This window comes from Carcharhinus amblyrhynchos, chromosome 14 (assembly GCF_965287045.1).
Source record: "Carcharhinus amblyrhynchos chromosome 14, sCarAmb.v2.hapA, whole genome shotgun sequence".
NCBI lineage: Eukaryota > Metazoa > Chordata > Chondrichthyes > Carcharhiniformes > Carcharhinidae > Carcharhinus > Carcharhinus amblyrhynchos.
The window spans coordinates 58,156,299-58,169,354 of NC_137337.1; the positions used below are offsets into that span (position 1 = coordinate 58,156,299).

At 42.1% G+C, this 13,056-nt stretch overlaps 1 protein-coding gene across 1 annotated transcript in view; it reads left to right on the forward strand.

Moving 5' to 3' along the window:
• Nucleotides 1-226: 226 nt before the first annotated feature.
• Nucleotides 227-13,056, forward strand: part of tmem62 (transmembrane protein 62) — an 84,112-nt gene continuing 71,282 nt past the window's right edge. The window contains 4 exon segments of the mRNA XM_080202947.1: nt 227-268; nt 271-489; nt 1,483-1,594; nt 11,954-12,091. Coding sequence (XP_080059073.1) covers nt 227-268; nt 271-489; nt 1,483-1,594; nt 11,954-12,091 — 511 coding nt within the window.

Consider the following 13,056-nt stretch of genomic DNA (forward strand, 5'->3'; position numbering starts at 1 on the left):
AACGGGCACTGAAGGCATCAACTGCGCCCATGGACACCTCATGCTCCCTCTCCAAGGACACCTGGCCGTGAACATGACTGTGGTAGATGGCAGACAGTCTCTCCAGTTGACCGACATCCCTCTCCACGCTCTCGTCACTGCCTAACAACTGCTGCTCCTCCCCATGGTCTCTGGGCGCCTCTTGTCCACTCCCGCTGTATTGTCGCTATTGGATGTCCGCTTCAGGATGCCGGAAGTGCAATGGTTGCTAGGGAGCAGCCTCTCAGCCCCGGCCTGCTCCACCGCATCGCTGTTGTCCGGTGGCGGAGGATGTTACGCCTGTTCAGCATGCTGATCGCGACGGGCCTGCTGCTGGCGTGTCTTACCGCCTACGTTTTAGAGAATTACACCGTGCAACCTGCCTTTACCGAGAGCGGCGGTGGGCACCCGCGGGCCGAGCAACCTCCTTATCCGGGCCGGGCCATGGACAACATCTTTTGGTTCCTACAGGTAAAAGACGGCGCCCCCCCCACTCAGCTACCCGCTCAGAAAGGGATGTGGCACGCTGGTTATGGGCTCACCTGCGTCAGCTGGATTTTTCCTCTCGCTCTCTCGGTATCTGGGGCATCACCAGTTTTGGGGGGCGGGAAGAGGGAGAAGGGGCGACTAATGATTACCTTTCACTTCACTCTCCTTCAATGAGATAGAGTATTTTAAGTACGTTGCATGTTAACAGAATGTTTGCGCCTGTTAACGAGTTTTCAGGGTAGATTCACCCAATATACAAAAAGGCTCGAGATTTAAGTTTAAACCATGGCTAATTTCTGTCTGGACCCTTCTACTCGAAACACGAGTCCATCTACAGAACAAGTGCAGCAGTGAATCAGAACCAAAGTAGCTTGCTGCTGTATTGAATTCACTTTTGCCGTTTCTTTCTTTTTGCTTTCGCCTTTTTTTTGAAACATATATTTCAATACCTGCAGCCACACTACTGGAACAGTCTGATGTTCAAGATGATCTGGTGATCAATATCTCAAGTGTCTCTTGTATACAGATTGATATTAAACTTAGTAGAACACAAAAAAAGACATGCTCATTGGCCATGTAAGATTCAATAACATATGTATCTTCAGCTGCACCACCCATGGAAAAAAAAACAGCTTACCTTGAATTTTAGACTTGAATGGGCGGTTATTCTGCCCCCTCACTTCAAGGAATTTGAATGTTAAATCATTCTTCATGTTGTTGAGTGATGTGAAAGGATGGATTCATACAATATGAAATGCAGATTCATATCATTTACAAGCATTTGGTATAATATAAAAGTAGAACTACACACCTGGAGCATTAGTATGTTTTTGTGGCAGAGGCTGGTTTTTTTTGTTTATTGAAGGAGATGGAGGCTTTGTGCATGCTGACTTTTTTTTAATCATCGCTTTTAAGAATATGTTTGTACTGGCTATGTTCATGGTGGATTTAACTGAAAAATATTTTTCTGCTCAGGTGTCTGACCTCCATATCAGTAGGTTTATAGATCCCCAAAGAACTCCTGACTTTAAGAAATTTTGCACAGAGACCATTGATGTAATTAAGCCAGCAATCGTTTTTGCCACAGGTAGGTCATGAAACCCAACAGCAACAAAAAATTGATTATCAATGGATTTGTAGTTGTTCAAATATTTTACATCAACACAGGAGCATTTAACAAGTTCTCAGCAATATTACAAGATACTTTCTTAACTAGAGAATTGATTAGAAGAGAGGTTCTCAGCTGGAAGTCCATTTGAAGTTTTTTTTTCGTGGTCTGCCAATTCAGCACCTTTCAAGAATAAATGAGATTAAGATCAGCAATAATTATTTACTACCAACATTAGAAGTACTGCATTTATTATATTAAGAACGAGACCTTGAAATCAGTTTTTTTTTCACCTACTTCTAAAAATGAGAATTTGATTTAGTGCACCAATGCGAGATTGGGCAGAGGTATGGCTGTCACCGCCACTGAGGTTGGAGGAGAAAAGATATGTCTCTTATATCTATTTGTGACAGTTAGCAGCAGATTCTTTCCTGGCAGTGTGCTTCTTTCCACAAGGCACAAATCTAGCAAATAAAGCAATGGGTCAATAGAGTTTGATGGCCATTTTGTAGGATAATTGAGCTAGGAAATCATCAGATTACCAACTCATTTGTATTTCTAACCTCCTAACATTTGTGTCTCCTGATGTTTGAGTTTGCCACAATAAAAAAAAAAGGTGGCTTTATTAGCTTAGTAAATCTTTGAAAGGAAGTGGAGAGGAAAACCATCATAAAACTAACAAGTATACATAGCAATAGTGTAAGGCCACTCAACCCCTCAAACCTGGTCCACCATTCCATTAGATTGTGGTTGATCTGTATTTCCATTCCAATTACCTTTTCTAATTATCCCTTGACATCACCATTTGACAATGATCCAAAATATCAGTTGGTCCTGAGCATTCATAACCTTTGGAGTACTGAGTCCCATTCTGCTGACATCCTGTGTGAAAAAATCTTTCCTGATTTAACTCCTGAGTGGCCTAGCTCTAATGAAGATTGTGTTCCTGGTTCCCTATCAGAAGAAATAACCATTGTGTGTTTTTAAAGATGGTGATTAGACTATGCTAGACTAAACTCAAATAAATGTGAGCCATGTTTTAGTAGCTTGACCTCATATATAAGTTAAACATTTAAATCCGAGTATTATTCTAGTGAATCTATGCTGCACTCCTTCCTGAGGTGTGGTGCCCAAACAAGCATACAACAAAGGAAGCACGCTTTTAATGGGGGATTTTAACTCCTAGGTGAGATTGTCTGGTGTCAGAAAACTAGTGAATTTTTGAGTGCGTTCAGGATGTTTTCTGCAACAACAAGTCCTGGAACCAACAAATGGCAAAGCCATATTAGATTTAATCATGAGCAATGAAAGTTTAGTTAACAGCGTAACAGCACATCAACATTTATTTTAAAGCAATTGTATGATTGAGTTTGAAAGGGAGAAGCTTGGAACAGCTACTAAGATTCTAGGTTCAAGTGAGGTTGACTTCAATGGCATGAAACGAAAACTATCCAAAATTAAATGGGCAAATCTATATAAATTTATACACCAAGACACAGAAATCTACTTGTCAAAATAAAGCTATAAATGACTGAAGACAAAAAAATATATAAATTAAATGCAGCCTATGTAAGTCCAAGAACTAATGTAGATCCTAGCAACTAGGAGAGATACAATATACAATAAAAACGTAATTAAAATGCTCAGAGCTACAAAAGAGAGTCTAAAAAGAAACTTGCAAGGGATAGCAAAATCAACACAATTATTTTACAATTATATTAGGAAATAGAGAGTGGTCAGGAATGATGATATTGTCAATGTAAACATTACGGTAGTGAAAGAGATCTACGTGCCAGACATCCCAAATATTCAGTCGGGGGATAAAGGCTTACCAAAGTTAGTCTAAGCAAAATAACAGAAATGAAGAAAATAATGGTACCAAAGAGTGGCAAATCCCAGCACCAAGGTTTTCATCCCAGATATTTAATAGAAGTAGGTGAGAACATTTCTGATGTACCTACTGTAATCTTCCAAATTTTTCTCTCTTTGGGAAGAAAATTGAGCATATCACTCTACTATTTTGGGAAGGTGAGAGAGCGAGCCCAGAACTAGCTAACCTAACATCTGTTATCAGGAAATTGCTACGGTTTCTAATTAAACGTAGGGTGACTGAACATCTTGAGATTTTTCAGCTGATTGGAGAGCAGCATGGATTTGTAAAGTGTAGGTTATGCCTGACGAATCAGATTGAATTTTTTTAAACTAAAATAGTGAATTTGGGTTTGTTCTTTAATGGACTTCTGAGATTTGATAAAGTAACTCTAAAACTGTTGAAACTCATCAAATTGAATGTAAATGAGTAATATAAATGAATGTAAAAAACCAGTGCATATGAATGCAGGCACATATGAGGTCACCCATTTTGGACCTAAAAAAAGGATAGTACAGAGTTCTGTGAAAACCACAAAACACTAGAGATCCAAAGAAGCCGCTGGGAGGTGGGGGTTAGGTACATCGATCATTAAATTGTCATGAACATGTCTTGAAAATAATCAAAAAGGCTGATAGACTGCTGGTCTCTATATCTAAATGATATAGTATACAATGGGATAGAAGCTATTATTCAGCTGTACAAAGCCTCGATGAGGCCACACCTGGGGCTACAATGAGCAGTTTTAGGCCTCACGTTTTCAGAAGGTTATATTGGTTTTGGAGGAACTGTAGCATTGTTTTACCAAAATGAAAGCTGGATTCCAATTGCTATAACATATGCTAGGCTTGTAGTCGTTGGGATTTAGGAAGTTAAGAGTGGATTTGATCAATTTTTTCAAGATATTAAAAGAAACAGGCAAGGTAAAGAGAAATTATTTCTGCTGGTTTACAGTCTAGAGAACTAGCAGGCTTGGCCTATAAATAAGAGTTTCACCTTTCAGGAGCGAAATTGGGAAACATTTCTATTCAGAAAGGGAAGTAAAACTATGGAGTTCTAACTGCAGTTCACACAAGATCTGTGCTAACCAAGGATTTTAAAGGTTATAGGGCAAAGTCAGGTATGTGAAGTTAAATCTCAGAACAGCAATGATTCCACTGAATGACTTGACATGCTTGAATGGATAAATGTTCTCCTGTTCCAATATAATTGGGATGTAGAGATGCCAGCGTTGGACTGGGGTAAACACAGTAAGAAGTCTTACAGTATAATTGGGCCGTGGGTCTAATTGTCGTCCCTTTCCCTGAGGAAATGCCTGGTTGGTTTTCTGCAATGGGGAGCAGACAAGCATCTAAGGTTTGATACTCGCGTTATATAGATTCTTTATCACAGGCTTACTTCATACCAGTCTGTGATACATTGCATCTCAGAAGCAAGACACCAGACTGTGACATAGCAGAAATGCTGGAAATACTTATTTGTCGTGGCAGCATCTTTAGAGAGAAAAAGAGAGACCTTTTGTCAGTACAGACCTGAAATGTTACCTGGTTAGCTAGCAGGGAGTGGAAAATGGGGATAAATGGGTCATCTTTGGATTGGCAAACTGTAACAAGTGCAGTGCCACAGGGATCAGTGCTGTGGTCTCAACTATTTACAATCTATATCACTGAGTTGGATGAAGGGACTGAATGTATGGTTGCTAAATTTGATGATATCACAAGATAGGTAGGAAAGTAATATGTGAGAATGACAGAGTTTGGAAAAGATTTAGATTGGTTAAGTGAACGGGCAAAAATTTGGCAGATGGAGTATAAGTGGGAAATGTGAACTCCTGCACTCCGGTGGAAAGAATAGAAAAGCAACATATAATCTAAATGGAAAGAGATTGCACACAGCAAGATCCCACGTAAATCAGCAGTTGAGCTGTTTGCCTGATCTTGGTTGAGTATTGACGAAGACAGTGAAGAAAGTTTCCATGCTCTTTGCAGGGCATTGATTACATACTCCCAAGAGAGAGGACAAGAACTTGACTTAACGTTTCATTCAACAAAGGCACCTCCGATAGTGTAGTCCTCCCTCACTGTTGAGTGTTGGCCTGAATTATGTGCAGACCATGACAATGTCTCTACCAATCAAAGTCCACTTGTCAGCCAATCAGCATTCTCATGCACTAAAAATTGTTGTTCCTTTGAGATTTGGTATTCTTATAATTCTGTCCTGGTGAGTGCAATATGAAAAGTTTTGACAGCATGTCTCTCTTTACACTGATGCTCAAGTTATGTGCTACCAGGTAATTTATATTAATTTTGCTCCTATAATTGTATCATACAGTCCCCATCGCTTGTAGTGGTCTCATTGGTGTCAACACAATTTTCCCACTCTACATAAGAACAATGTAGTAAATATGTGATGGATGTGAACTGGTGGGGACATAAAGGAATTCAGGATGAATCTGGAAGAATATGTAAAAGTCAGGATGTTTTGTTCAGCCATGAAAATGTTTTAATGGTAGTCAGATTATGACAGAAAATTAAGCTAAATAAAGCCCAAATCCAAAATATTAGTTGTCTAAAAAATGTGTTTTAATTTATGTAGTACTAATCAGTTATATGTAGATATTTGTGTTCTATAATAGCATGTGACACTTTACCAGTTTAATATCATTACGGGCAATGGTGGGCTGACAGTGAAACCATTTCTGCAGCTAAGTTAAAGTTTTCATCAGTTGACACTTGCACTCAATTGTTACAGAGATTAATCTGGGATAGAGAGACCTAAATATGTGCTGGAAAGTTACAACAGTTACAAGTTCGCGCTGCTGCCTCACAGCACCAGGGACCCAAGTTCAATTCTGGCCTTATATAATTGCAATAGGAGGGACAATCCTGTTTACCCAGGTCAACAACCCCCACCACTTGCCAGTTTTCACCATCCAATAAGATATCTCCTGAGCCACCAAGAACATTATCGCAGGAGATTGGTTGATATGTGTAAACCTAGCACATCTTAATTTATTTTAGAACAGTTCGAAGTCCCTCTCAAAAACTTTTGCCAGTATGCAACACCTTAAACTCTTAAAAACAGGGTTTTCAAGATTGCATACATCATTCTCTGTTGTTATATGACAGTGGAACAGAAATCAACATTCGAAGCTTCCACCTCAACAGCATGTTGCTACAACAAAGCACAGTATTTTATTAGTAGAAGACTAGATTTTGCTAATCATGTCTTTCTCAAGTTATACCCAAAGTGGCAAAAACAAAAAAAATCAAGTCTGCGCCATTAGAATCATAGAACCCTACAGTGCAAGAGGAGGCCCTTCGTCCCATCACGTCTGCATCAGCAGCAATCCCACCCAGGCCATATCCCTGAAACCCCACATATTTACCTTGTTAATCCCTCTAACACATACATCCTGGGACATCAAGGGGCAGCTTAGCATGGCCAATCAACCTAACCTGCATATCTGTGAACTGTGGGAGGAAACTGGAGCACCTGGAGGAAAGCCATGCAGACATGGGAGAATGTGCAAGCTCTACACAGTAAGAAGTCTCACAACAACAAGTTAAAGCCCAACAGATTGATTTGTTAGTGCAAGCTATCGGAGCGCTGCTCCTTCATCAGGTGAGTGAAGAATTGGGTTCACAAACAGGGCGTTTATAGGCATAGATTCAATTTACAAGGTAATGGTTAGAATGCGAATCTTAACAGGTAATCAGTTCTTTACAGGTGCAGACAATGTGAGTGGAGAGAGGGTTAATTGTCTCAAGCCAAGACAGTTAGTGAGATTTTGCAAACCCAGGTGGGAGTTACAAATAGTGTGACATGAATCCAAGATCCCTGTAGAGGCCGTCCTCGTGTGCAGAACTTAGCAATCAGTTTCTGTTCGGTGTTTCTGCGCTGTCATGTGTTGTGAAGGCTGCCTTGGAGGAGGCTGATTGCCCTTGACTGCTGAAGTGTTCCTCAACAAGAAGGGAAACTGATTATTGTTGAGCAGTGTCCATTCATCCGTTGTCGTAGCGTCTGCACGGTTTCACCAATGTACCATGCCTCGGGACATCCTTTCCTGCAGCGTATCAGGTTTTTTTGATTTGATTTATTCTTGTCACATGCATTAACATATAGTGAAAAGTATTGTTTCTTGTGTGCTATACAGACAAAACATACTGTTCATAGAGAAGGAAACAAGAGAGTGCAGAATGTAGCGTTACAGTCATAGCTAGGGTGTAGAGAAAGATCAACTTAATGCCAGGTAAGTCCATTCAAAAGTCTGACAGCAGCAGGGAAGAAACTGTTCTTGAATCGGTTGGTACGTGACCTCAGACTTTTGTACCTTTTTCCCAAAGGAAGAAGGTGGAAGAGAGTGACCAGTGTGTGTGGGATCCACAATTATGCTGGCCGCTTTACTGAGGCAGCGGGAAGTGTAGACAGAGTCAATGGATAGGAGGCTGGTTTGTGTGATGGATTGGACTACATTCACGATCTTTTGTAGTTCCTTGTAGTCTTGGGTAGAGCAGGAGCCATACCAAGCTGTGATGCAACCAGAAAGAATGCTTTCTATGGTGCATCTCCAAAGTTTGGTGAGAGCCATAGCTGACATGCCAAATTTCCTTAGTCTGAGAAAGCAGAGGTGTTGATAGGCTTTCTTAACTATAGTGTCGGCATGGGGGGATACCAGGACAAGTTGGTGATCTGGATACCTAAAAATGTGAAGCTCTCGACCCTTTCTACTTCATCCCCATTGATGTAGACAGGGGCATGTCCCCCTTTACGCTTTCTCGTGTTGACGACAATCTCCTTCCTTTTGTTGACATTGAGGGAGAGATTATTGTTGCTGCATCAGTTCACCAGATTCTCTACCTCATTTCTGCATTATCACAACATTGGCCAAGTTGCAAAAGTATATACCATGTACCTGGTGATGGTGTTCTCATATGAGATGATGGCATCTGTGTCACTGATGAGGCATGTCTTGCAGAGATTGCTGTGGCAGGGTTGTGTGCTGTCGTGGTCTCTGCTCTCTTGAAGGCTGGTTAGTTTACTGCAGACTGTGGTCTCTTTGAGGTTGCGTGGTTATTTGAAGGCAAGTAGTGGAGGTGTGGGGATGGCCTTGGTGAGATGTTCGTCTTCATCAATGACATGTTGAAGGCTCCGGAGAAGATGTTGTAGCTTCTCCACTCCAGGGAAGTACTGGATGATGAAGGGTATTCTGTTTGCCATGTCCCATGTTTGTCTTCTGAGGAGGTCGGTGCAGTTTTTTGCTGTGGCACATCGTAACTGTCAGTCGATGAGTTGAGTGCCATATCCTGTTCTTATGAGGGTGTCTTTCAGCATCTGCGATCCTCCGAAGAGGAAAGAGTTGAATTGGACTCCTCCAGAAGGCCGTTGCCCTCAACTCGACACGTATGCCCAAGCCATCAGCAGGTGCACCAATGCCAGATTCATCAACTGCACTCAAGACAGCTCCAAAAGTCACCCAAGCACAACGCAATGCCATCGTGCTCTTGAGACCAACTGCAACGTTGTCATCAAACCAGCGGACAAAGGAGGGGACACTGTCATATTGAACAGAATGGATTGCTTCAAAGAAGTGTAACGACAACCGAACAATGAGGAACACTACAGACCCGCAGATCCAACCAAAGGACACACCCGTCAACTCAACTGACTGATCAAGATGTTTGATGCAGGCCTTCAGAGCAACCTCCGTGCTCTCATCCCACGTACTCCTCTCATTGGAGATCTCTACTGCCTCCCAAAGAAACACAAGGACAACACACCTGGCCGTCCTTCTGTATCAGGCCATGGGACCTGTGTGCGATCCTTGCTGGTTACATTGAGGGCATCCTAAAATCTATCCACGGCACCATGGATTTCTTACAGAAACTCAGCACACATGGAACATCAAACCAAGAGCATTCCTCATCACGGTGAATGTCTTGGCGCTCTACACCAGCATCCCCGATGACAATGTCACTGCTGCAACTGCCTCAGTACTCAATGCTGACAACTGCCAATCTCCATAGGCAATTCTACAACATATCTGCTTCATCCTGGACCACAATGTCTTCACCTTCAACAACCAGTTCTTCACCCAGACACATGTGGAACAGCCATGGGGACCAAACTCACACCTCAATATGCCAACATCATCTTGCACAAGTTCAAACAAAACTTCACCACACAGAACTTTCAACTGACGCATCGATAACATTTTCTTCCTTTGGACTCACAGCAAACATCACAAACTATATGATGACATCAAGCTCCATCCCACCGTGGACTACTCCCCAGAATTGGTTGCATTCTTGGACACATGCATCTCCATCAAGGATGGTCACCTCAGCACTTCACTGTACCACAAGCCCACTGATAACTTCACAATGTTCCATTTCTCCAGCTTCCACCCTAAACATATTAAAGAAGTCAGCCCCTACAGACAAGCCTTCCGTATGCACAGGATCTGCTCAGATGAGAGGATCGCAACAGATGCATACGGACGCTGAAAGACGTGCTTGTAAGAACAGAATATGATGCTCGACTCATCGATCGACAGCTCTGACATGCCACAGCAAAAAACTACACCGACCCCCTCAGAAGACAAACATGAGACATGGCGGACAGAGTACCTTTCATCGTCCAGTACTTCCCCAGAGCAGAGAAACTACAACATCTCCTCCGGAGCCTTCAACGTGTCATTGATGAAGATGAACATGTCATCACTCCCCACTTCTTGCCTTTAAACAACTGTGCAACCTCAAACAGACCATTGTCCACAACAAACTACCCAGCCTTCAGGAGAACAGTGACCATGACACCACACAACCCTGCCACAGCAATCTCTGCAAGACATGCTGGATCATCGACACGGATGCCATCGTTTCATGTTAGAACGCTATCCACCAGGTACGTGGTACATATTCTTCGAACTCAGCCAACATTGCAGGAAAGGATGTCCTGAAGCATGTTACGTTGGCGAGATGCTATGACAATGGATGAATCACTAGGCAAGAGTGTTCCCTTCCTGTCGGAGAATACTTCAGCAGTCAAGGGATCTTCATGTAAGTGTTCTCTAAGGCGGCCTTCACGACATACGACAGCGCAGAATTGCCGAGCAGAAACTGATAGCCAAGTTCCGCACGCATGAAGATGGCCTCAACAGGACTTCAGGCTCATGTCAGACTATCTGTAACCCCCATGATTTGCCTGGGCTTGCAAAATCTCACTAACTGTCCTGGCTTGAGACAATTTACACCTCTTTAACCTGTGCTTAACCCTCTCTCCACTCGCATTGTCTGCACCTGTTTATCTGTTAAGACTCGCATTCCAATCGTTGTCTTGTAATTGAGTCTATAATTGCCAATATGTGCCCTGTTTGTGAATCTGACTCTTCACTCATTTGATGAAGAAGCAGCGCTCTAAAATCTTGTGCTGCCAAATAAACCTGTTGAACTTTAACCTGGTATTGTGAGACTTCTTACAGTGCCTACCCCAGTCCAATGAACATAAGAAATAGGAGCAGGAGTAGGCCATCTACTAGATGGAGTTTGATGTGGAGATGCCAGCATCTCCACATCAAACTCCACATAGACAGCTGGGAATCGAACCCAATTCCCTGAAGCTGTAAGGCAGCAGTGCTAATCACTGTGCTGCCCATTGGTTACTCTAAGCTTGCTGCCCAATCTTAAGAGTATTTTGCATGGCTCTGGTCTCCATATTACTCAGTTGCAGGCACTGGAGAGAGTGCAAAAAAGATTCACAAGGATGACACTAGAACTGAGAGGTTATAATTATCAGATATTTGAAAAAGGTTGAGGAGCAACCCAATAGAGCTAGTAAAAAATTATGAAGAAGTTTCATCAGGTACAAGTGGAGAAGGTGGTTTCCACTTGTGGGAAATTCAAACCACGGGCCATAATCTAAGAATAACTCTGAAATTCAGGAGAAATTTGTTTTCATTACCACATTGAGCAGTTGGGGTGTAGATGTGTTTAAGGGGAAACTAGATACCTGCATGAGGGGTGAAAGAAATAGAAGGATTTGTTGATTTTTTTTGGGGGGTGTTAGATGATGTAGGATGTTTGTGTGGATCATAAACAACAGAATAGATTTGTTCTTTTCTATCTTTAAAAAAAGCTTTCCTTAGAAACATAGGAATTAATAGATTAAAAAAGCTTTGTTTCACCTAGTCCGCCCAGGTGCATTTCCTGGTCCGCAGAGTGCTATTGGAGCTTCCCAACATGTCATTTTTTTTGAGTCAAAGAATATTGAATGACTTAGCATGACCAAACAGCCAGGGAAAAATACACCAAGGCGCCAGGAAAATTAACACAACTCAACTCCCAATGATGCCAGCTGATGGCAAGATAGACAACTCCAGGTCTTGAACATAATGGACGGGGCAGGGTCTTTTTCTAATGTGCTCTGATGGCTTTGATTTCATGGTTGGATTGCATTATGTCTCACAGGAGATCTGACAGATGCCAAGACAAGGAACAGGATTGGATCTGTTCAACATGAGGTTGAGTGGCAAACCTACCAGACAATCTTAAAGCAATCCAGAGTTTTGGAAAAGACAAAGTGGATCGATATCAAAGGAAATCATGGTACAACAGTCACCCTGATTATTTTTCCATTTCACCTTACAGTTGTAACACAGCAAACCAGTTATTAACTCCACTATAATCGTGTCATAGAATCGTAGTCATAGACATTCACAGCATGTAAACAGGCCCTTTGGTCCAACTTGTCCATGCCGCCCTTTTTTTAAAATCCTTAAGCTAATCCCAATTGCCCACATTTGGTCCATATCCTTCCTATACCCATCTTACCCATGTAATTGTCTAAATGCTTTTTTAAAAGACAGAATTGTACCCGCCTCTACTACTACCTCTGACAACTTGTTCCAGACATTCACCACCCTCTGTGTGAAAAAGAATGCCCTCTGGACATTTTTGTATCTCTCCCCCCTCACCTTAAACCTATGCCCTCTAATTTTAGACACCCCTGCCTTTGGGAAAAAATATTGACTATCTAGCTGATTTGTGCCCCTCATTATTTTATCGGTCTCTATAAGGTCACCCCTCAGCCTTCTATGCTCCAGAGAAAAAAGACCCAGTCTATCCAGCCTCTCCTTATATTTCAAACCATCAAGACCTGGTAGCATCCTAGTAAATCTTTTCTGCGCTCTTTCTAGTTTAACCCTAACCCTATCTTTTCTATAATAGGGTGACCAGAACTGTACACAGTATTCCAAGTGTGGCCTTACCAATGTCTTGTACAACTTCAACAAGACGTCCCAATTCCTGTATTTAATGTACTGACTGATGAAATCAAGCATGCTGAATGCCTTCTTCACCACTCTGTCCACCTGTGACTCCACTTTCAAGGAGCTATGAACCTGTACTCCTAGATTTCCTGGTTCTGTAACTCCTCCCCAACACCCTACCATTAACTGAGTAAGTTTTGCCCTGATTCAATCTATCAAAATGCATCACCTAGTTACAGTATAGGAAGCCATTCAGCCACTGTGTCCATGCTGGCGCTCTGCAAGAGGAATCCAGCCAGTCGC